This window comes from Herpailurus yagouaroundi, unplaced genomic scaffold (assembly GCF_014898765.1).
Source record: "Herpailurus yagouaroundi ecotype Mexico unplaced genomic scaffold, PumYag 184, whole genome shotgun sequence".
Lineage (NCBI taxonomy): Eukaryota > Metazoa > Chordata > Mammalia > Carnivora > Felidae > Herpailurus > Herpailurus yagouaroundi.
Window position 1 is genome coordinate 7,626,023 of NW_024412415.1, and position 24,716 is coordinate 7,650,738.

General features: G+C 37.7%; 1 protein-coding gene across 3 annotated transcripts in view; it reads left to right on the plus strand.

The window, feature by feature from the left end:
- Positions 1-24,716, plus strand: part of RAD51 (RAD51 recombinase) — a 33,173-nt gene that overhangs the window by 6,269 nt on the left and 2,188 nt on the right. For all 3 annotated transcript variants that reach the window (XM_040492307.1, XM_040492306.1, XM_040492305.1), the window contains exons 2-7: positions 1,030-1,132; positions 2,607-2,744; positions 9,933-10,050; positions 11,444-11,535; positions 18,699-18,793; positions 24,403-24,516. In XM_040492307.1, the coding sequence (XP_040348241.1) occupies positions 1,046-1,132; positions 2,607-2,744; positions 9,933-10,050; positions 11,444-11,535; positions 18,699-18,793; positions 24,403-24,516 (644 nt within the window). In that variant the 5' untranslated portion in view covers positions 1,030-1,045. The remainder of the gene's footprint in view (positions 1-1,029; positions 1,133-2,606; positions 2,745-9,932; positions 10,051-11,443; positions 11,536-18,698; positions 18,794-24,402; positions 24,517-24,716) is intronic.

Genomic DNA, 24,716 nt, shown 5'->3' on the forward strand with positions numbered 1-24,716 from the left:
TCCAGGCTCTGAGCCATCAGCCCAGAGCCTGGAGCCTGTTTCCGATTCTGTGTCTCCCTCTCTCTCTGCCCCTCCCCCGTTCATGCTCTGTCTCTCTCTGTCCCAAAAATAATAAACGTTAAAAAAAATTTAAAAAAAAAAAAATAAAAAATAAAAACAATAAGTAAATAAATAAATACATAAATAAATAAAGGAAAAAGAACAAATGGTCTTCTTTTGTCCATTCTTGAAGAATGGAGATTTCATATGTGTTATCCTTTGAGTTAAATTTATCCTGATTTAAATTGTCCAGATTGTTTTGGTGTGATATAAGTTCATTTATTCTTGTGAACATTAAGACTTTTCACTCTTACTAACACCTCTGAAGATCACGAAAAATTTTTGTTCTCAGTTCTTTTCAACCTGAGCAATCTTAACTCTTTTATCATAATAACCTGACTAGGTATAGGCCTATTGCTCATATGGAAGATTTCAGACTGAGCAGGGTACTTGAATGTTATTTATTCACTTAGGCATTCACTGAAGTCTGGAATGATTAAAATGGTGATATTTAAATTTCAAATTTCATACATTCCTATTAGAAGCAGAATATGTGACTACAAGTTATCCTTGGCTAAGATGGGAAGTATGTCTCTCATTTCAGCCCACTGTCTTATCACTGGCTTATGGATAGTCATTCTGTAACCTCGTTTCACTCCTGTCCCACCACCCCCAATCCCTACTTGCTGGAAGGGAACAATGGAATAAGATTCGGCCCCTACCTTCCTACCTATGAAGCAGGGGAGCTGGGGATATAGTTGGTCTAGTTAAGCTGTGCATCATTAATGAAGCAGACTAGTTCTGGCTCCTCCTAAACTCTTTTTGATACAACTAGCTAGGTGGAAGGGAAAGGGTGATGAAATATATGTTCGTCTTCCTGCCGTGGGTAGGTCAGTGATTAGACCAAAAGCCTAACAAATAATTCTTCAGAGATTTATTGCAAAACTAAGTTTACAGTTCTGTACTCTCTGGCCGTCTGTATTTTTTCAGTATTGAATGCTGAGTAATGGCTATGCAAATGCAGCTTGAAGCAAATGCAGATACTTCAGTGGAAGAAGAGAGCTTTGGCCCACAACCTATATCTCGATTAGAGGTATGTGCTTTGTTCCTAATTTTGAGATTATAATGCAGGATTAGTGTCTTCTACCTGTTGGGAGAAATCACAGGTTTTACATAAACCATTGGTTTATTGCCTAAGGCTAAGACCTAAATTGGAGTTTTTAGAAATACTGTCAAGGATCCTGTGGAAAGCTTAACATGGTTGCTAAGCATGTCTGGCCAGATCTTTTTTGTTAAGAATTCTTCTACTTTATCATTTTTCTTTCTCAGAGTTGGGTTGTCAAAACCTAAGGAGTCTATGGGTCCCATGATGGAGTCTCTGTGATGTTTATACTACATATGAAATTGCTATCCAGGGAATTACAGTGGCCTGGGCCAGCTCTGCAGGGAAAAGAGAGGACCATTGTCTCTCCATTGACCCGTATCTGCTGAAGTTACTAGCAAGACAGCTGTCATGATCAGAGAGAAGCACTTGTGGTTATTAAGGTATAAGATCCAAGCTCCAATTCAGGACTGCACAAGAGCATCAAGTACCAGAGCTGCGGCCTTGTAGTATTTCTTCCCGTTGTGCAGAGGCCCCGGTGTGAGTGCAGCTGACATAGGCTGAAAGAAGTAGGAGGGAAAGCAGAGAAAGCCTTCATTCTTCTCTTTACACATATTCCTATCATCCGCAGCTAAGCTTCAAGACTCCAGAAGTTAATTTAAATAGGTTTGTGTTAAACATTACAGGGTTCAGAGTCAACTTTTGTTACCATGAGCATCCTTATACCCACACATGGGTTTTGCTTATTGCTTAAATATTAGTAGAGCTTGTTTCTATGGACAGATAATATTCTCTCCCCTCTCTCAAACCTACCCTGACCTGCAAATACATGCATATTCTGCCATTAACCGATATTGTCTCAGAAGTCATGGTTTTGGTGACTAATAAAACCAAAGCTAACCTAGTAATATAGGGAGGAAGAGGTGTCTTTGGGTGGTTTGTTTTGAGAAGTGGTATAGGAGTCCCCAACCAAAAGTAATCCCCCCCCCTTTTTAATGAATAGAATTTATTGTCAAATTGGCTTACATACTGTTTTTCCCATTTTTAAGGTCAGTTGTTAGATCAGAGCTTTCCTGTCAATCATTTTTTATGTGTGCTTGATGTAGAAAACATTGGGAAACACTGATTTTAAGGTGGCCTTTTAGGACCCAGGGTCTGAGGGTTCATTTAGAGTCCCAGTCATAAAAATTTGAGAGTTGCGTGCTTATTCCCAGTGCCTGGGAGTTACTGGTTTGGTCCCGTTTCATGATGGATACATAGGATAGTGCTAGTTTAAAAATTTCTTTTCAGAATGAAAAGGTTGATAATTTGTTATTAAATACCTGATCTGTAGAGCATACTTTTCACAGCTTTTGCATATAATATCACAGTTCTTCAAAATAGCTCTGAAATGGGTAGGGCCAATATCCATATTAGACAGATGAGAGAACTGAAGCTTAAATTTATCCATGGTTTTCACTTGCAGCAATGTGGCATAAATGCCAATGATGTGAAGAAATTGGAAGAAGCTGGATTCCATACTGTGGAGGCTGTTGCTTATGCACCAAAAAAGGAACTAATAAATATTAAGGGGATTAGTGAAGCCAAAGCTGATAAAATTCTGGTGAGTACTGCTTATGTGAGGCATTAGTGGGAATAGTAGAAAAGGATATACAGTGAAAGGTGGCAGTGTTCCTCCTTTCATCCCTCATTGTGTCATCCTGGCCCCCTTTCCAGAGGTGACTGCATTAGTTAACTATATATATGCCTCCTTGCATAAATTGGGAGTTTCTGTCAAGGAAATTGCAGTTTCATGGTATGATATAAATACTGCCAAATTGATAAGTTTGCGTTCCCACCAGCAGTCAGTGGTATGTACCTTATCTTTCTAGAAATTATGATCTCATGCCTTAGAAATATATTCATTAGTTTGTAACCACAAAAAGAGTTTCAAAAAATATTCATTGACATGTTCATGATATAAGAAAGCAGGCTGATAAAATGTCTAAGTGTATATATACATGGTTGATTTGTGTTTTTAGAAATGTGTGTATTTATGTATAACACATGCACAGAATAACTACACTAAAATATGTTATTTCTGGATGGTAAGAATGTGAGCAATTTTTATTTTTGCCTCAATTTTCTGAAGTTTCTGCATTTTCCATAATATGCTTGTTTTACTTTCAGATAAAAAACTTTATTTCTCAAATATTAAAGCCATGTTAATTAGGCTCTAAGCGTGTATAATCTGTTAGTTGACTAATCACAGGCAAGATTCTTTTTTTTTTTAAGTTTGTTTTGAGAGAGACAGAGACCGCATGAATGGGGGAGGGGCATCAAGAGAGGGAGATCGAGAATCCCAAGCAGGCTCTGGGCTGCCAGCACAGAACACAGACAAGATTCTTCTATAATGACAAGAGAGTGTGATTTCAAATCATGCTTTTAGTTTTGTTTTGTTTTTTAACCTTAATGACATAAAGGTGATTTTACTGGCTTAACAGAAATGAGGTAGTAACGTAATAGTCCCTTATATAGCACTTTAACTTTGAAATCCCATCCCTTTCATATATATTCTCATCTGGCCTTCATAACAACACTGAAAAAGATAGGGCAAGTATTATCTCTTAGGCACAGTGGTTCAATTATTTACCCAAGGTCATGCAGGCAATAGCAGAACTAAGACTGGAATCCAGTTATTTTCATCCTATCCTATTCTGATCTTTTCTCATCTCTGTTCAGTGTCTTATAGCTCCTATTAATTTTTCTTCATAATTCTCCATGATTACATTTTATTTTATGCATTTATCCTTTGGTATTTATATACATAGTTTGATTAGCTTTACCATTGAATTTTTTGTTTTGTTTTTTAATGTTTATTCATTTTTGAGAGAGAGAGACAGACAGAACATGAGCAGATGAGGGGCAGAGTGAAACAAGGACAGAAGATTCAAAGCAGGTTCTGCATTGATAGCACAGAGCTGGATGTGGGGCTCAAACTCATGAACTCTTAGATCATGACCTGAGCTGAAGTCAGACACTTAACTGATTGAGCCACCCAGGCACCCCCTACCCTTGAAGTTTTTATAGCATAAAGTAAATATCTATAAAATTGTATTTTCATATTTGTTTTGATTACTATTATAGTTTCACAGAAATTTTTCACTGAAAAGATCTTCAAAGGCTAAAGAATCTTCAAGAAAAACTGCATCTTTTGTTATGGGGTAGCTTCAGTGTATGTACTGCTATGTAACTTAGTCAAATGGACAATATCTGAGATTTGTGAGTACTTATCTCATACATTAATATGTACACAACCTGATGAATTCTGTTTTACTGGGTATTCTACTAAGAGCTTTGAATTTTTTTTTTTAACGTTTATTTATATTTGAGACAGAGAGCATGAACGGGGGAGGGTCAGAGAGAGAAGGAGACACAGAATTTGAAACAGGCTCCAGGCTCTGAGCGGTCAGCACAGAGCCTGACGCGGGGCTCGAACTCACAGACCGTGAGATCATGACCTGAGCCGAAGTCGGACGCTTAACCGACTGAGCCACCCAGGTGCCCCGAGCTTTGAATTTTTAAGCACTGGGAGGAGTGTTAACTTCATTTCTTTAGACCATTCTGTAATAATAATTCAGTCTGGGCTCAAAAATTATAATCCTTGGGGTGTCTGGGTGGCTCAGTCATTTGCGTTTCCGACTCTTGTTTTCAGTTTAGGTCACAATCTCATGGTTCCTAGGATCAAGCCCCCGCATTGGGCTCTGCGCCGATATCTCAGAGCCTGCTTGGGATTCATTCATTCATCCATCCATCCATCCATCCATCCATTCATCCTCTCTCTCTCTCTCTCTCTCTCCCCTGCTCCTGTGTGCACGTGTAGTTTTTCAAAGTAAACGTTAAAAAAATTTGTAATTCTTAATTTAAATCTTTAGAGGAATGATACTGCTATCTATCGAAGTATAAAGTTGTCATTTATTGTATTACTTAAATATGTTTGTTGAATTGGTAACTTAATTGGAAATAATAGTTCTGAGCCCCTAATACCTTAAAGAGTGTTTATCATACTAAGCCAGTGTCTCTAAAGTCTATTTGTTGTTTTTTTTCTGGGCATTAATATTTGTGACAGAAAAAATCCTGACAGAATCTTTGATTATGCCTGTCTGACCTTAGTTTTAGAAATCAAATTAATGTTTTGCTTTTGTGAAAACACAAATATAGACCTGTAATAAAGTGAAATAAGATATGCAGAATGATATAGAGATGAGTCTATTTTTCCATCCTCTCTGATTTCAGACATTTTATATTGTGAGCTTCTAGTGGGTAAAGATTAGTTGTGTTATTTGCTTTTAAAGGTTAAAGAAGGGGCGCCTGGGTGGCTTAGTCGGTTAAGCGGCCGACTTCAGCTCAGGTCATGATCTCGCAGTCCATGAGTTCGAGCCCTGCGTCGGGCTCTGTGCTGACCGCTCAGAACCTGGAGCCTGTTTTGGATTCTATGTCTCCCTCTCTCTGACCCTCCCCCGTTCATGCTCTCTCTCTGTCTCAAAAATAAATAAACGTTAAAAAAAAAAAAATTTAAAGGTTAAAGAAGATTTCTTCAGTTACTGTAACTCTTCCCTCCCATTTCTATTCCCCCAAAGTCTTTGAAATTCAGATTTTCACCAAGAATACCTACTATCATAGTGGAGAAAGGAAAATAAAATCCATTTTCAGTATATCTGTCGAAATGGTTGAGAGAGAAAGATTTTATGAGTGAAATAATTGACTCAGAAGGTGCAAAATTCTTCGGTGGTCTTTTCCACATTTCAAAGTTTATTTGTAATTGGCTTTTGTTGAACTATGTTCTCTTGGTGTACTATGAACAGTGACAGATTCAGCACAGGTATTTTTTGTTACATGTTTTAAAAAATTTTTTAATGTTTATTTTTGAGAGAGTGTGAGCGGGGGAGGGGGGCAGAGAGAGAATGGGAGGCACAGAATCCTTAGCAGGCTACAGGCTCTGAGCTTTTAGCACAGAGCCTGATGTGGGGCTCAGACTCGTGAACCACAGTATCATGACCTGAGCTGAAGTCGGATGCTCAGCTGACTGAGCCACCCAGTCACTCCTATATATTTTTATTTGCTATTCTGTGTCTCGTGTTCAAGAGTTTGGTAGTTCTTGGCTGTAGATTTAAGGGGGTACCTGGGTGGCTCAGTTGGTTAAGTGTCCAACTCTTGATATCAGTTCAGGTCATGATCTCATGGTTCTTGGGATCAAGCCTCAAGTCAGACTGTGAGCTGACAGTGTGGAACCTGCTTGGGGTTCTCTGCCTCTCCCCTGTTCGTGCATGTGTGCTCTTGCGCTCTCGCGCTCTCGCACTCTCTCAAAATAAATAAGCTGCTGAAACATTGCAAAAAAAAAAGCCTATAGATTTAAGATTTCACCTAGCACATACGAAAGTAAACTTATTATGCAAGTGTGAGAGTAAAAGTAAAGTTCTCCAGATTAGGCATTTGCATGGTTTTTACTTAACATTTCACTGTTTACCATTCCGTTCCTGTAGGAGCTGAGTAACTAGAAAATGTGGAGTTAAAATGACAAACAGGGAAAGCATCTCCTGTGTTTTTTCCTTAGTATTTTGTTCTTAAAATTTTTAAGCTTACTGTAATGCTGAAATAATTTATAATGAAAACTCATATACCCACCACCTAGACTCTACCATTAACATTTTAATATTTTTGACTTATCACCTGTCTCTTCATTGATCTATCCAGCAGTCTGTCCATTTAATAGAAGTTACAGAAAGATCATAGAAAAAAGGAAAGAAGTTATCACAGACATAATTTAAGAAAATTCCGGGGCACCTGGGTGGCTCAGTTGGTTAATTGCCCAACTTTAGCTCAGGTCGTGATTTCATGGCTCGCAAGTTCAAGCCCCGTGTCGGGCTCTGTGCTGACAGCTCAGAGCCTGGAGCCTGCTTCAAATTCTGTGTCTCCCTCTCTTTCTACCCCTCCCCTTCCCCTGCTCATACTCTGTCTCTCTCAAAAATAAACAAACATTAAAAAAATTTCCAGAGCTAAAGGGAAGCAGAAGTCTTATATAGTATGACCTCATGGAGTGTCAAGGACCCACACCTAGACATGTGAGTGTGAAATTTCACTATACCAATCATGAAGAGAAGATTCTGAAAGATTTCAGAGGGGAAAAAAAGCAACACTAAAGGAACAGAAAATCAGAAAGACCACATTTCTTTTCAGAAATATAGCAGGTAGAAGCTAGTAGAGCAGTGTCTTCAAAATTCTCAGGGCACATAATTTTAACCTAGAATTCTGTTTGTAGCAGTTTTATTAATCAGGCAGAATAAAACATTTTCAGCAATACAAGAATTCACTTTTTTTTTAAGTTTATCTATTTTGAGAGAGAGAGCATGCATGCAAACAGGAGAGGGGCAGAGAGAGAGAGGGAGCAAGAGAGAATCCCAAGCAGGCTCTGCACTGTCAGTGCAAAGTGGGATATAGGGCTTGGACCCACCAACCGTGAGTGAGATCATGACCTGAGCCGAAATCAAGAGTTAGATGCTTAACCAACTGAGCCAGCCAGGCACCCCAGGAATACAAGAATTCAGAACATTTTTCTCATATCCACTTTCTTAGGAAGGTACTTGATGATATTCTTTTAACAAAATGAAGGTGGAAAACCAAAGATCTTGGTTAGACTCCAACCTAAGAACTCAGTGAGGCAGTGTCTTTAGACAGTAGTCTAGAGAGCAAAGACCCCAGTTTGGAAAAGAAAAGGAACTTCAGGCAGAAGGGTTTCAGTAGAACACATGGTAAGATTGAGAGGTCAGAAAATTTGAGAAATGATAAAATCAGAAAATACTAGAGAAAGACATTCAGATATAAAAGCAAGGTAAATGGAGCATGATTTTGAAACTGCTGGCGTATAAAACAATTCATTTGAATTTGACAGCAGAAGCCTTTGAGAGACATTGAGTTATTGACACTGGAACTTTAGTATTTTAGTCCACCGTTTGATTCTGCAGTGAATAAAATTCACAAAGCTGTAATACAGACATTGTAATGAGTTTTCAAGTGAAATAGTATTAGACTTTTTCTTTGTGGAAAGTTTTTACATTACACGTTTAATGTCAGTACTTGCTATAAATGTATTCAGATATTTCTTTTTTTTGTAGTTAGACTCACACAGTTTATTTTATTGAATTTAGATTCAAGTTCAACTAATCACTTGTACCTTGGCTTGGATTATTTTTCTAGTTGAGTGAGTTTTAATATTTAATAGTTTTTTAAATAGGAATTAGCCTATTTCATTAGTCACGTAATTTGTTGGCATAGAGTTATGATTTTGTAAGCTTGATAGTAATGTTGTCTCTTTCATTCCTGATTTGTGATGAGTCTTTTTATTTATTTATTTTTTTAATGTTTATTTTTGAGAGAGAAAGAGCACAAGCAGGGAAGGGGCAGAGAGAGAGACACACACACACACGTACACACACACACACACACACACACACACACACACACACACACATATTCTGAATCAGGCTCCAGCACAGAGACTGACTCAGGGCTCAAATCCATGAACCGTTGTCTCTTTCATTCCTGATTTGTGATGAGTCTTTTTATTTCTTTTTTATTTATTTTTTTAATGTTTATTTTTGAGAGAGAAAGAGCACAAGCAGGGAAGGGGCAGACACACACACACACACACACACACACACACACAATCTGAATCAGGCTCCAGCACAGAGACTGACTCAGGGCTTGCACCCATGAACTGTGAGATCATGACCTGAGCTGAAGTCAGATTCTCAACCAACCGAGCCACCCCTAGTCTTTTTATTTTTTTCTTTATCTAACTAAAGGTTTATCAGTTTTGCTGATCTTCTCAAAGAACCAAATCCTGGTTTCATTGATTTTCTCTATTGTATTTCTATTCTCTATTTTATTAGTTTCTACTCTAATCTTCCTTTCTTCTGCTTGCTTTGTTTAGTGTACTCTTTTTCTGGTATCTTTAAGTGGAAGTTAGGTTATTGATTTAAGATCTTACTTATAATACTGGCATTGATAGCTATAAACTTCCCTTTAAGCTCTGCTTTTACTGCATTCCATAAGTTGTGGTATGCTGTGTCTTCATTTTCATTCACCTGGAAGTATTTTCTGATTTCCCTTGTCATTTCTTCTTTGACTCATTGGTTATTTAGGAGTGTATCATTTAATTTCCATTATTTGTGAATGCATTTATTTTTAAATTTTGGAATTGATAGATGGTTGAAGACTTGCCAGTGACTGCAAAATAGGATTTAAATGTTTTCAACCTCGACAGTATAAGAGAAAAGGTACAGGTGACAGAGATGGTAAAGTAGATATGGAGGGAGAAGAGACTGAAGGGCAAATGTCCTCATTTAACAAAGTAGAAAGTTAAGAGAGAAAGTCTGTGGTTGATGGAACAGGAAACGAGGACTTAAATATATTGTTGGACTTTGTGCCATATTGTCACATTGGTCATTAAGTCAGGCGAAGTACATATATGTTGGTCTATAATAGTTTTTTGTTTTTTTTATTTATGTGGATGTATTATTTGAATTAGTAATTTCAAAATTAATCTTCTTGGAGTCCCTAAATTAGTTTACCCTTTAGTTGCCAGAAAGATAAAATAATCCTAGAACTAGAACTATTAGTATTTTGATAACTTTATAAAGAGAAATCATTCTAGAAATGTTATTAGATGTTGTTTCATCCTGCTCTACGTCTGGTTCTTGTTTTATTAATAATAAACATATTTTGTTGATTTGACATTACTTAATTTTCCCAGACTGAGGCAGCCAAGTTAGTTCCAATGGGTTTCACTACTGCAACTGAGTTCCACCAAAGGCGATCAGAGATCATACAGATTACTACCGGCTCCAAAGAACTTGACAAACTACTTCAAGGTATGGTAATCCCTTATCCTCTGTTGTAAACTACAGTTAGCAAAGCATCCAGGTCACAGAACAAAACTAAAGTATTTGGGTAGAATTCGTGTGTTAGATATGATTAAAAGATAAGAGAACTATCCACATTGAAGAAGTAAGACTGCTGTAGGGTGGGACCTGAGTTACACAAAATTGTCTGCCAATTAATTAATTCAGTTTCCATTTAATACCACATTCAGAGGGTAAGCTCCCCCTGCCTAAAGAATTAATTATAACCTACTTTAACACAAGGTTGAAAATCTGATAACTAAAACACTCCATGTTTGAAGACTAGGTTATAGTGTGAATCCATGGTAGTACACACTAATACTTAGGACTTTATGGAAAGCTGTAAAGTTTTTTTGAACTTTTGAAAACACTGCTGCCCTAAAAGATTTGTTTCTTAGTGCTTCACCAAATATTTCAACATTTAAAGTTTTCATTTTGGGGAGAGACAAAATAGTATGCAATCAGCAATCACACTCAAATTTGAGTGTTAGCCCTCCCATCTGTACCTCCTCCCAGTATTTACTGGAGGTATTACATGTGCAAATTACTTAATATCTCTATGCCTCAGTTTTATTATCTTCATAATAAGGATAAAAAGACTTCCTACCTTATAGGTTATTGGAATTAAGTGAAATGGTACATATATATGTGTAGCACAATGCTAGATACACAATTAACGATTAGAAAGTACTAGGTGATATTATATCTGTATTTTTTAAGTGACTGCTTATTGACTTGTGATGGTATAGTTCTATATCTCTAGTTAAAGCCACATGTATGATACAGTTACATAGAGATGTACACAGATACACAAATGAGATGAGTATACCTACAGTTGGAGAAATATGACTGTATCACTGACAGCTTTCTGATATTGATACTGTACTGTAATTATATAAAATGTTACACTGGAGGAGGCTGGGTGAGAATTCATGGGATCTTCCTGTACATTTCTTGGCAATTAAAAAGAAAAAAATGTGTTAATGTTTATTTACTTTTGAGAGAGAGAGAAAGAGACAGAGGCATGAGGGGGTAGGGGCAGAGAGAGAGGGAGACACAGAATCTGAAGCAGGTTCCAGGCTCCAAGTTGTCAGCACAGAGCCTGACGCAGGGCTCGAACCCGAAACCACACGATCATGACCTGAGCTGAAGTTGGACGCTTAACCGACTGAGCCACCCAGGCGCCCCGGCAATTTTTCTAGATCTAGAAATATTTCAAAATAAAAAATATTTTAAGAGTTACTGATTGTTGAAAAATGGATTTCCAAATTATGTATACATCTTTTTGATGAGCTCCAAGGGCATTTCTATGATTATTGTTTCTGAATGTTTGTATTTTGCTAAAGGATATTTCTTACTTTAGGAGGAATTGAGACTGGATCAATTACAGAGATGTTTGGAGAATTCCGAACTGGGAAGACTCAGATCTGTCATACATTGGCTGTAACATGCCAGGTAAGCTTTTGGGCTCTAACCAAATCAGCAAAAAAAAGTTGATTCTTGTTATTTTCAAGCATCTTTTGGGATGGAAATAAAAGGCACTTTCTCTATCCCTAAGACTAATTAGAAGGTAGACTTCCTATTGCAGAATTCTTCATTGTGCTAATACTTTCAGATTTTTAATTTCAGATACTTTCTTACCATCCATTAGGCCTCCCCAGGCTTCACCTGCCTTCTTCACTAGTCTAGATTTTATGATTGATCATTAAAGTCATTCCTTTACAAATACCCTCAGATTTACATTCCCCATCAGAACAGATGCCAGTTTTGGATGAACTCTTCTCAGTCTTCTCTGAGAGCTGTCTTCTGAGTGCTTGGTCCCTAATAGCTAATCATACTGGAGAAAAATCATACCGTAAAGCTGAATGTCTGCATTTTATTCATTTTTTTTTAGTGTTTTATTTATTTTTGAGAGCAAGGGAGCAAGCACACAAGCAGGGGAGGGGCAAAAGGAGGGAGGGAATCACAGAATCCAAAGCAGGCCTCAGGCTCTGAGCTATCAGCACAGAGCCCAACATGGGGCTCAAACTCACAAACCGTGAGATCATGACCTGATCAAGTCGGACGTTTAACCAACTGAGCCACCCAGGCACCCCAACTCCTACTGTTTTCTGCTCTACCTTGTACTAAGTATCTTCTCCATTTCTACTTATGCTCTCATTCATAGGAGGATTTGGAAATAGAGATAATTAATTGCCTGAGATCATATTGTATTGAAAAGGTAGATAGAAAAATCAAACCCGACTTTACAAGCCCATGCTCTTAAAACCTTTATAAGAGTAAAACCTGTACCTGCCTTGTTTCCTGCTGTATTGCTAATGCCTAGTCAGTGCTTTGCACTCAGTAAATACTTGAAGCAATGGAGACAATAGATGTCCTAAGACATACTCCTTTGTTTTAAGATTTTATTTTTTAAGAAATCTGTACACCCAATGTGGGGCTCAAACGTACAACCTGAGATCAAGAGTCATCTGCTTTACTGACCAAACCAGTCAGGCACCCCAGCATATACTTACTATAACAGAAATTGTATGGAGGAAGTAGCATAACTTTTTTAGGAAGAGAGAGGGATTACTTCACCCTAAAGTAATCATGGAACACTTTAGAGAGGTAAGGGATTGGACCATACTCCTGAAGAATGCTAAATTTGAGTAGGTAAAGAAATTAAAAAGCATTTAACTAGGGAGTGGTATGTGCAGAAGTGCAGGAGCACAGGGGCATGATATATGGAGAAGACAATAAATAAACCCGTTTATCTAGCTCAGAGGTCTTACTTGGAAAAGTCGTAGGAGATAAACCTTAAAAGGACACATCAAGGTACACCTGGCTGGCTCAGTTCGTGCAGCATGTGACTCTTGATCTTGGGGTTGTGAGTTTGAGCCCCACGTTAGGTATGGAGATTACTTAAAAATAAAATCTCTAAGAGAAAAAAGGACAGCTCAAGAACATGTTTTAGAAGGTCTTCGCTATAATGTAAGGAGTTTACACTCGATTCTGTAAAGAGTGGAGATCATAAAATCTTCCTCAACCGAAAAGAAATAAGTAGGGGGGCTTGGGTGGCTTAGTCCAACTTCAGCTCAGGTCATGATCTCACAGTTCGTGGGTTCAAGTCCCATGTTGGGGTTTGCGCTGTCGGCTTCAGAGGGAGAGTGTTCACATTCTATCTCCCAAAAATGAAACATTAAAAAAAATTTTTTTGAATAACAAGTAATATTTTCAGAAATACTCTGGTAGCAACCTGTTGAGAATTGGAAGGAGAGGCAAAAGCTGAGGATATTTAATGGATGATTATTATAAACATTAGCTGATTGGGTATAAACTAAAATAGTCACATTGAAGAGATACAGGCAAAAGATGTAAAAGGCGGCATTTAATGACTGATGATAAAAAATATATATATCCCTCAGCCCAACAATGTATTAATTTGGTAAACTCTAGAAAGGATTTGGGGGAGAGAGGTAGTTTTTATGGAAAGATTAGTTCAAATTTAGAGAATTGGGTTTGAGGTAATGAGACAACCAAGTAAAATTGTCTAGCAGTATTTAGAGATGGTGTAACTAAGTCCTATGTAGAGAAGTAATATTGGAATCTCAGAAAATGAAAGATCTGAGAAGAGATAAGAAGGATATAGAAGGGACAGTGAACAAATGTGTCACTGTTTTGCAACTTTAAGCAGTGTTTTGAGGAGCCCTTTTTCTTCTTTGGGGTCCTAACATTCCTTGGTTTAAGGGTATGTTGCTGTGAGTAGCTGGCCCAGTGAGTACCCTGGAACCTGGCCCATTACTATGGGTCAACTCTATTAGAATTTTTTGAGGCTAGGAGTGCCTGGGTGGCTCAGTCAGTTAAGTGTCTGACTTCAGCTCAGGTCATGATCTCATGGTTCGGGAGTTGGAGCCCCACGTTGGGCTCTGTGCTGACAGCTCAGAACCTGGAGCCTGCTTCGCATTCTGTGTCCCCTTCTCTCTCTGCTCCTCCCCCCACTTGCATTCGTTCTCTCTCTCTCTCTCTCTCTCTCTCTCTCTCTCTCTCAAAAACAAACATTAAAAAAAAAAATGTTAGGGTCGCCTGGGTGGCTCAGTCATTTGAGCGTCCGACTTTAGCTCAGGTCATGATCTTAACGTTTGTGGATTCAAGCCCCGCATTGAGCTCTGTGCTGACAGTTTGGAACCTGGAGCCTGCTTCAGATTCTGTGTCTCCCTCTCTCTGCCCCTCCCCCACTCGTGCTCTGTCTCACTCTCCCTCAAAAATAAATATTAAGAAAAAATTTTTTTTAATTTTTAAGAATTTTTTTAGGCTTTATTACAGTTTTAGGTATTTTGAAGGAAATGGCATTATTTTAATCTAGATAGATTATACTCACTTCTCCCATGGACACAGCTTATCGATGAAGTTCAGGAACAACTCACATGAAATTTGCCTCTTTATAGCAGTATGACAGAGGAGGGTTACTAGTATCTTTCTATTCTAGTGTGAATTCTTACCCTCTCGACAACAGTAGTTCTTGAAACTCATTTATAAATTGTTCTCTTTTGTGTTTTTTTTTCCTCTTGTAAAAAGAGTTTTGAACTGTCCCTCATAATTTATTCAGTATTTAAATAGTTTATCAAAAATGTTAATTATATCAATGTAATGTGCTATGGTTTCAGATGGTATTACAAGCCGTAAAAAAAACAAACAAACTGATTTTGTGGGGTACCTGGGTGACTCAGTTAAGCATCTGACTTCAGCTCAGGTCGTGATCTCACCGTTCCCGAGTTTGAGCCCCGTGTCAGGCTCTGTGCTGACAGCTCGAAGCCTAGAGCCTATTTCAGATTCTGTATCTCCTTCTCTCTGCCCCTCTCCCTCTCTCTCTCTCTCACTCTCAAAAATAAATATTAAAAAAAAAGAAATACTGATTTTGTTAGCACCCTGTGTCTTACATAAGTTCACATTTTAGTAAGACACATATATGTGCAGAGACTAATATTTCTCAAGTCACCCAACAAAATCTTTATTTTTTTTCATGTTATACATATGTACTTCATTAGTCACAGCTTCTACGTTGAAATGGTGAATGTCATTTCTTGAGATAGGAAAATACTCTGGTTCTTTGTGAATAAAGGTGTTTGGAACAGTAAGAGGCCCAGCTTGATAGTCTCCTGGTTTTTTTCATCATTTACCTTTTTCCTTTTAATTTTAATTATTTAATTCTCATTTTAATTGCTTCTTTTCCTGATTGCTCTACTGATCTTTTTGTTGCAGACCAAATGTCACTGTATGTCTTATGAGACAGCCAAGTTAGAATTCCACTGTCAGGTATACCTGAGCCATTGTTGTTTCTCCTCATAAAGAATTCTGAGGAGGAGAGATTGGGGGTAGAGGAGAACTTTGAGACTGAGACTTATAAAGGGGGAAGCATTGAGAAGAAGAGTGATAGTGAGCTATAGAAGCTGTAGCTTACTGCCTGGGCACCATTAGAAAACTGTTAGCAAAAGGGAAATATAGCACCATCATGTAGGTCGTTTGACAGGATATGTTACCTTTTTAAGTAGAAATGGTTTCTGCATGTTGTTTTGACAGAGATTCATGTGGAATAAACATTTACAGTATATCTGTAGTGGCTAGGGCAACTACGTACACTTGATCTTAGCCAAAAGGCCGAGAAGCAATTAGGGCAACTACGTATATCACGCTTATGCTCTTCAACTGTGCAAACAGAATCCTGTCCTGGGACTATTTATTAAGTAGATTATGCCTGTCAACAATAAACTGAAGCAAAATTCTCAAACATATCCTCTCTATAAAAGTAACTGAACATTCACAACTGACTGAACACCTATAGAGCTTGTTTTGTTTTGTTTTGAGACAAACATGCTAATTCATTAATAACAGAAAGGATTACATTTCACCATCCTGAGACCAGGAACTAGAGGTATAGAGAGGATGTTAGATTACTGCTTGAATCTAAACATTTTCTGCTCTCATTTGTTGAGATTTTCTTAACTTAATTTTACTTCTTAATGAAATAAAATTCCAGTACATTAGATCTCTATCTAATAATGAAGTTATGTAAAGCTGAGAGCCAGAGTTAGATTACAAAAATAAAGAACCCATGTTTGTTCAAAGTACTAGAGATATTTTCAAATTCAGAGAATACAGTTTATCAAAAATTGCAGTTTTGAATGCATATATGCCCTTTGACAGGAAATGTGGCTTCCATGGGGCATCTGGGTGGGTCAGTTGGTGAAGGGTCCAACTTTGGCTCAGGTCATGATGTCACGGTTTGTGAGTTTGAGCCTTGCATTGGGCTCTGTGCTGACTGCTCAGAGCCTGGAGCCTGCTTCAGATTTTCTGTCTCCCTCTTTCTCTGCCCCTCTACTGCTCATGCTCTATCTCTTTCTCTGTCTCAAAAAGAAACATTTAAAAAAAGTTTTTTTAAATGTGGCTTCCACAACTTTCACATAAAGTCAAGAATAAATGTACAAAGAGTTTATACGATAGCATTATAAAATGGTGAAAGTTCAGAACAACCTTCATCACTAAATTAGGAAGAAGGGTGAAATTATGTTACTAAGCAGTTATTAAAAATAGCTAACTTGGTGGTGGTGTCCCAGTCCAGTAACACAAGATAACTGCAGTGGCACTGGAGGGCAAGATGGAGGGGACAGAATGGGCTGGAGTGCAGAGCATGCAGTCCATCCCCTTGAAATTGGCTCAGTAAACACACTGGGACCTTGTCCACTTTTCTGTCAGTCTGCCTACCTATACCCAGCCACCTGTGGTCTCCCTTCTGTCCAAAGAGGTCACATAGCTGAAAAAGAACCTCTTCTCATGCTAGCACTAAAGATAACAAACAGTGAGCAAAATGGGGATCCTCATTCATCTTAATTCCTTAATTTCTTCAGCCCTGAGTCTCAAGATTTTCTCCTCCCCAAAAAGTAAGTCAGCCTTTGCTGTCGTTTTGGCCAGTGATTCCAAACATTTCCTCTGTCGAGACCCTCTTTTGTTGTATACATATCCTTTTCTCCTTCCGTGGATTCTTAGGATTTAAAAGATAACAATCTTTTTCCCCTTTCCAAATTAACAAAGCCTCTGTAACTGAGTGCTAAGGTCAATGCCATAGGGGTAGACATATCATCAGATTTCAAAGTGCTTTCTGTATGTCAAGCACTGTGCTAAACACTTTATGTGAGTTATTTAATCTTCAGAACAATCCTATAAGGTGGGTTTTATCTACATTTTACAGAAAAGGAAGCAGATTAATATTCTCAAGGTCACATGGTAATGGCAGAACCACATATGAAAAGCCTTTGTATGAAACTGCATAGATTATGATCTGGAAGATTACTTCTGGGAGATGGGAGGGATAAAGAAGAGCTTTTAGTTTTTACTCTACTTATTTCTATATTGTGTGAATTTTTAAATCAAGCATATAGTACTTTCATAATTTTGAAAAGGATTTTCTCAGAAATAGGAAAAAGAAATTTTGATGATACTAGGCCCTTAATGTAAAATGTCCTAAAGGATTTTCCTTAGAATTTAAAGGTGAATTATGGCCCAAAGTAGATTTCTAGGGTGGAAAATACCCTTTAGCATAATTCACTTAAAATTTGTAAAACTCAAAGGTGTCTGGCATGGGATGGATAGCCCAAAGCTGAGATTTCCCTAAGTGGTTCATGAGACTGTTTTCGTTTCTTTCCTTTTTCTTTAAACGCTACTTTCCGGGGCACCTGGGTGGCTCAGTCGGTTAAGTGTCCAACTTCAGCTCAGGTCATGACCATGTCATGGGTCATGAGGTCAAGCCCCACATTGGGCTCTGTGCTGACAGTTCACAGCCTGGAGCCTGCTTCAGATTCTGTGTCCCTCTCTCTGCCCCTTTCCTGCTCACGCTCTCTCTCAAAAATAAATAAATGTTAAAAAAAATTTTTTTTTATTTAAACAACTCTCCTTTTTTTCCTTTTGTTCATTTTTAACGCCTGTAGGTACTATTGGAATGAGCTTCTTTTTTCTTTTTTTCTTTAAACTTACAAGTTAACGTACTAAATAATCTTTCAAATGTTTGTACTCCGGGCTCCTAGGTGGCTCAGTCATTTAAGCATCCAACTTCGGCTCAGGTCATGATCTCACGGTTTGTGCATCTGAGCCCCACATCAGGCTCTCTGCTAACAGTGCAGAGCCTGCTTCAGATCCTATGTCTCCCTCAATCTTTGTCCCTACCCCATGCTCGCTCGCGCGCGTGCTCTCTCTCTTTCTCTCTCTGTCAAAAATTAAAAAACGTTAAAAAAAACTTATCTGGGATCTGAAAAAAAATTTTTTTAATGTTTGTATTTTTGAGAGAATTGTTCAGTCTTATATTGGTATGCACACTTAGAATTTTATCATCTACTTTGAACTGTATTTCCAAGCAATCCAGCTCTGGTAGGACTCTGGATTCACTTGGTGTGGGTCACCATGAGCTTCATAATTCCTTGTTTGTACTATTTGTATTTCTCTTAGAAGGGAATGCTTCCTCCCTACTTCTGAGTGTCTCTTTAATGTATTTTTTCTCTTTGCCTAATTGGGGTGAATGGGGAAGTTGATTAGTTATATCAGAAGAAGTACAGTGTTCATTTCCACATTGTTATTTTTGTTCTCTCTAGCTTCCCATTGACCGAGGTGGAGGAGAAGGAAAGGCCATGTACATTGACACTGAAGGTACTTTTAGGCCAGAAAGGCTGCTAGCAGTGGCTGAGAGGTAGGTTACTTGATTAAATAAATCTGGCCTCACCTGTCACTGTAGTGATTGCCAGGTTATTAGTATGTCTGAAGAGTGTCTCTTCTCTTATTTCTGTGTATTCCAGTGTTATGTGTAGTTCAGAAGAATGACCTTCCATAGTAGAGGAAAGTGCTCTTCTTTAAAATCTGTGAGTTATTGTCAGACTGGATAAAAAACTACAACTGTATGCTGTTTCCTAGAGAAACACTTTAGATTCAGAGACACATAGGTTGAAAGAAAAAGGATGGTAACATATTGCATACAAACAGTAACCATAAGAGAGCTGGAGTGGCTATACTAATATCAGACAATATAGACTTTAAGACAAAAAATATGTATTACTAGAGACAAAGAGGAACATTGGGAAAATAGAACATTATAAACATATCCATACCTATCCTCAGGCCCCAAAATATGTGAAACAAAAACTGCCGTAATTGAAGAACAAAATAGACAATGTAACCATATTTTGTTGGGGACCTGTATCTTACTTCAAAAGATCTGTAGCTAGCGTCATACTTAATGGTGAAAGTCTGAATGCTTTCTCCTTAAGATTGGAAGCAAGGTGAGGATGTCTACTCTCACTACTTATATTCTACTGAAGTGGAATATGCTGAATGTACTGAAGGTCCTAGTCAGTGAAGTCAGGTGAGAAAATGAAATGAAAGGCATCCAGATTGGAATGGAAGATGTAGAACTATCTTTATTCACCAGTGACATGCTCCTGTATGTAGAAAATCCTAAGGAATCTACATAGACACAAAACTGCTAGAACTAGATTAGTTCAGCAAGGTTGTAGGATATAGTGTCACTATGCAGAAATCCATTGTATTTTCATATACAAGCAATGAACAGTTCAAAAATTAAAAACCCAATTTCATCATTCACAGCACTGAATTCCATTCACTGTCAAAAAGATCAAAATAGTAATAATTTCAACAGAAGACTACAAAACATCGATGAAAGAAATTGAAGATCTATATAATTAGAGAGACAGTCCATCTTCATGGATTGGAAGACACAGTATTACTAAAGTCTTAATTTTTCCTCCAACTAATCTATGGATTCAGCACAATCCCTACAGAAGTTTTAGGAAACTTTTTTGTAGAAATCAACAAGCTGATTATAAAATTTATATAGAAATGTCTAGGATCCAGAATAGCCAAACCATTCTTAGGGTGGAGGAGGTGAAGAGAAAGAACAAAATTGGAGGTCTTGGTCTTCTTTATTTTAAAATTTACTATAAGGCAACAAAAATTAAGACAGTGTGGTACTGGCATAGGACAGACATGTGAATCAGTGAGACAGAACTGAGAATTCAGAAATGAGCTCTTTAATTTATAGTCACTTGATTTTTGATAAAGATGCCAAGACAATTTAATGGTTCCCAAATAAGAGTCTTTTCAGTAAATGGTGCTAATGTTGGGTATCAACATGCAAAAAGATAAATTTAGACCCTTAAACCATACATAAAATTGACAAAAATGGATAATAGTCTGATAACTCTTCAAAAAATTAAACAGAATTATAGTATAATTCAGCAGTTCCACTTGTGAGTATATGCTCTAAAGAATTGAAATACAGACTTCGGTACTTGTACACCAGTGTTCATAGCACTAATCACAATAGCCGAAAAGTGGAAACAACCCATTTATTCATCACTAGATGAATGGATAAACAAAATGTCATAAACACACAATGGAATATTTTTTAATCTTAAAAAGGAAGGAAATTCTCATACATGATACAACATGGATGAATATTGAAAATATGCTAAGTGAAATAAGCCAGTTACCCAAGGACAAATTATATGATTCCTCCTATTATATGAGGTACTTAAAGTAGTCAGATTCATAAAGGTAGTAGAACAGTGGTCCCCAGGAGCAGGAGGTGAGGGGAATTAGGAGTTATTATTTAAGGGATACAGTTTTAGTTTGGGATGATAAAAAGTTGTGGAGATGGATGGTGGCGATGGTTGTACACCATGGAAATGTACTTATTGCCACTGGACTGTACATTTAAAAAAATTTTTTTTTCAACGTTTATTTATTTTTGGGACAGAGAGAGACAGAGCATGAACGGGGGAGGGGCAGAGAGAGAGGGAGACACAGAATCGGAAACAGGCTCCAGGCTCCGAGCCATCAGCCCAGAGCCCGACGCGGGGCTCGAACTCACGGACCGCGAGATCGTGACCTGGCTGAAGTCGGACGCTTAACCGACTGCGCCACCCAGGCGCCCCACACTTTTAATTTTTAAGTACACTGTTGCAGTAGCTGAGTTTTTTGAGTTAGAATTTTGCCCAGTAACATAAATGAGTGCGCAGATAGGATAGATGAGATAGTAAAATGTTGGCTATGAGGACAGGGCTTTGTTTTGATCACTCACTGTCTACCTAAGCCCTAGAAAAGGGCATTTGGCATTTATTAATGAATGTATTAGTATTTATTAATTAGGGCCATGTTTATGGCTGTTTTGTCAACTAAAGGAAAAATGTTTATTGTACTTTTTTAAAGGTTTTCTTTTTAAGTAATCTCTACACCCAACATGGGGCTCAAACCCACAACCCCAAGATCAAGAGTTGCAAGCAAGGAAAAATATGTTTAAATAAAAATGTCAGTCTATTTTATCACTTCTACCTATCAGAAAACTTTTTGTAATTGAATTTCTGTTTATGTATATTGCGTTTACATTATAGTTCTGAGAAAGTAATAGCACTTCCTTCAGCTAGTACCTAATTTCCCTTCACAACAGAACAACCCTCATTTTAGTTGTTGAAGAATACTGACCCACATCCAGGTTACTGTAACTCAGGGCTTCTCCAGAATACAGTCCTCAGTATAGCTGCATTAGCATCACCTGGGCACTTGTTCACAGTACAAATCCTCTGACTCCACTCACATTCTACTGAATCAGAAATTGTTAGGGAATCAAAATAGGGTCCAGCAATGTTTTAACAAGCTCTCTAGGTGATCTGGATGCTTGCTAAAGTTTGAAAGCCATGACCATAATTGCTAGCTACAGTGTCACCACCTTTTTTGAAAGTTCTTTTAAATACTCTCAAAGAATGCCAGAACCCCCTTGAAGCCCATATAGCTGTTTTTCATACTTACGTGTTAAGAATCACCTGAGGTATTTGTTAAATATATAAATTACTGTACCTCTTCCCCCCAAATTGTGATTTATTAAGTCTTGGTTAGGCCCAGGGAATTTTTTTTTATAAGTGTTCCAGGTTATTCTTGAGGAAGTTCTGGAGACACTATGAGAGGATACTTATTTCTAGCCAACTTTTTCCATGTTATGGGAATTGAAAATTCCATGTACTGCTTCAGGAATGTAAGCATCGAGATCCCTGTAGTGTTTCTTGTGAATGCTGCTGACAGGCCAGAGTAACTCTTTGTTTTTCTGGTGAACCATCCTTATTCTTATAGTAAAAGATACTTTCCTGATAGATGATGTTAATGTTTCTTCAGCAAATCTAGACTTGCGTAGTGCAGTACTTAGGCCTCTTGAATCTTTTTTTCTTACAGCCATGATTTAAATATGGAAAATTTTATCTCCAGTTTAACTGGTCAGGATTCCAAGATAAAACTCTATCCTTATTGCATCTCATTATCTTCATGCTCAGACTTAACAATTCATTATCATCAATCCACTTAATGCCAAAGCTGAACACGTACTTGTGTTGATAATGACAAAGAATAGCAGGTGAAATGTCCATAAAGTATAAAGATGATGTGGAAAATTCAGTTGGTTAGAGTGAGATATCCTGATATTGAGGTTTACCTCATTGCAATGCTCTATCCAAGTGCTAGAATATTCCTGTTTTTCTGTTCTGTTGGGGAGGAAAAGCCAGAGGAAAACTGTTAAGCTAAATCTCAGAAGAATAGGTTTAATGCAGTGTATGCTTTTGTAAAGATCAGAGTCTCCACATAGACTGCTTCTATAAAAGACTGACAGGATCATAAACATAGAAATTTATGGTTCTCAAAGAATTACAGTGCCTTGATTTTGTTTAAACAGATTCTCTTTTAAACTATGACATAAGTGAGTTGGTGTACTTTTGAACTGTAATGATTTTAGGTGACGTTAATATGAAAATATTACTTGGGTATAGTGGTATGGTTCTCTTTGGGTTATAGATAAAAGCTTTATTCAGTAACATTTATTCAGAATTTACTAGGTATAAAAAAATGTGCTAGATAAGAGAGGCCAAGTTTTTCCCTCAAGAAATTTGTAGTCTAGTAAAAGAATGGTAGGGTGGCTCCTCAAAAGTGCCATATGAAGTCCTAAACCAAATTTTCTAGAAGTGCACAAGAGGGAGAATCACATCTATTTCAGAGGTGCAGGGGGAACCTTTGTAAAAATGCAGGCATTTAGTTTTGTCTTGATAGATGGATAAAATCAAAATATCTTTGAAGAAATGGGTCTCCATTATGGTATATTTAATGAAAATAAAAGTTGTCCTACTCATACCACTTTGAGCATTCAAATCTTAGGGTAGCAGTTAGAGAGGTATAAGAAAAAAAAAGATTATTCTAAGAAAATAGAAGATATCTTACTTGCCTTTTTTTTTTTTAAGTTTGAGACAGTAAGAGAAAAAGGTCCTCTTATATGCTAATGCAAAAGGAATGGCACCTGGGTGGCTCAGTCAGTTGAGTGTCTGACTCTTGGTTTCAGCTCAGGTCATGATTTCATGATCATAGGATTGAGCCCCAAGTCCAGCTCTGAGCTGTCAGTGAGCCTGCTTGAGATTCTCTCTCCACCACTCTCCTGCCCCTCCCCGCTCTCATGTGCATGCGCTCTCACTCTCGCTCTCTCTTTCTCTGGAAATAAACTTTAAAAAATGCAAAGGAAAAAATCATTATTGAAGCACATGATGAACTAAGGTATCACTTATTTAACCATACTGGATACATGTCTTATAATCTATCTTAACTGTAACTGGTTACTAGCAAGAAAAGAAAATAGAAGAAATGAAATACAGGAGTACCTGGGTGATTCGGTCAGTTAAGTGTCCGACTCTTGATTTTGGCTCAGGTCATGCTCTCACAGTTTGTGAGATAGAGCCCCGGGTCAGGCTCCATCCTGACAGTGTGGAGCCTGCTTGTGATTCTCTCTCTCCCCCTTTCTTTGTGCCTCCCCTACTCGCTTGCTTACTCTCTCTCTCAAACTTTAAAAAGTGAAAACCTTTATTTAAAAAAACGAAATACACTTCTCTTGAACTTCTTCAAGTTGAGTCTGTTCAGAATGTTTTATTCCTGTATAACAATAGTTTACATGAATTTAATTGACTTGAATGATGATTTGTTTCAGTTCCAATTCTGTCATGTTGCTTTGGTTTTTCCGGGAAACATTTGGAACATTACATTTAAAAATTTCTTATTTTGGCTCAGGAGTCCTCAAAGACTAAATTTGATTTAGTCTGAAGTCCTGCCTGGTAGATCTACTCCTTCTACTTTTAGTAAAAAAGGAATTAATATTCTTTGGTCATAACATTTCTTGCCTAATCATCCAAGTAATTTCTTTGTTAATTTCAAGTCTGCCTGAGTTTTGTGTGCAGTCTAAAAATGTTCTCTATTCTCTTCTAGATATGGTCTCTCCGGCAGTGATGTCCTGGATAATGTAGCATATGCTCGAGGGTTCAACACAGACCACCAGACCCAGCTCCTTTATCAAGCATCAGCCATGATGGTAGAATCTAGGTCTGTGCTCAGTAGAAGACATGGAATATGTTCCAGAGTGCTTACCCTGAATTTTATGTAGGCTGTGTGACAGAATTGATAGTAACTTGAATTAGAAAGGGGAGGTGTAAGTTTTAGTTCCACATTCTTGCATTGTGGGTTCAGGTCAAGTCGGTGTTAAAAAAAATGAAACCACTGGGCACCTGGCTGGCTCAGAGGAG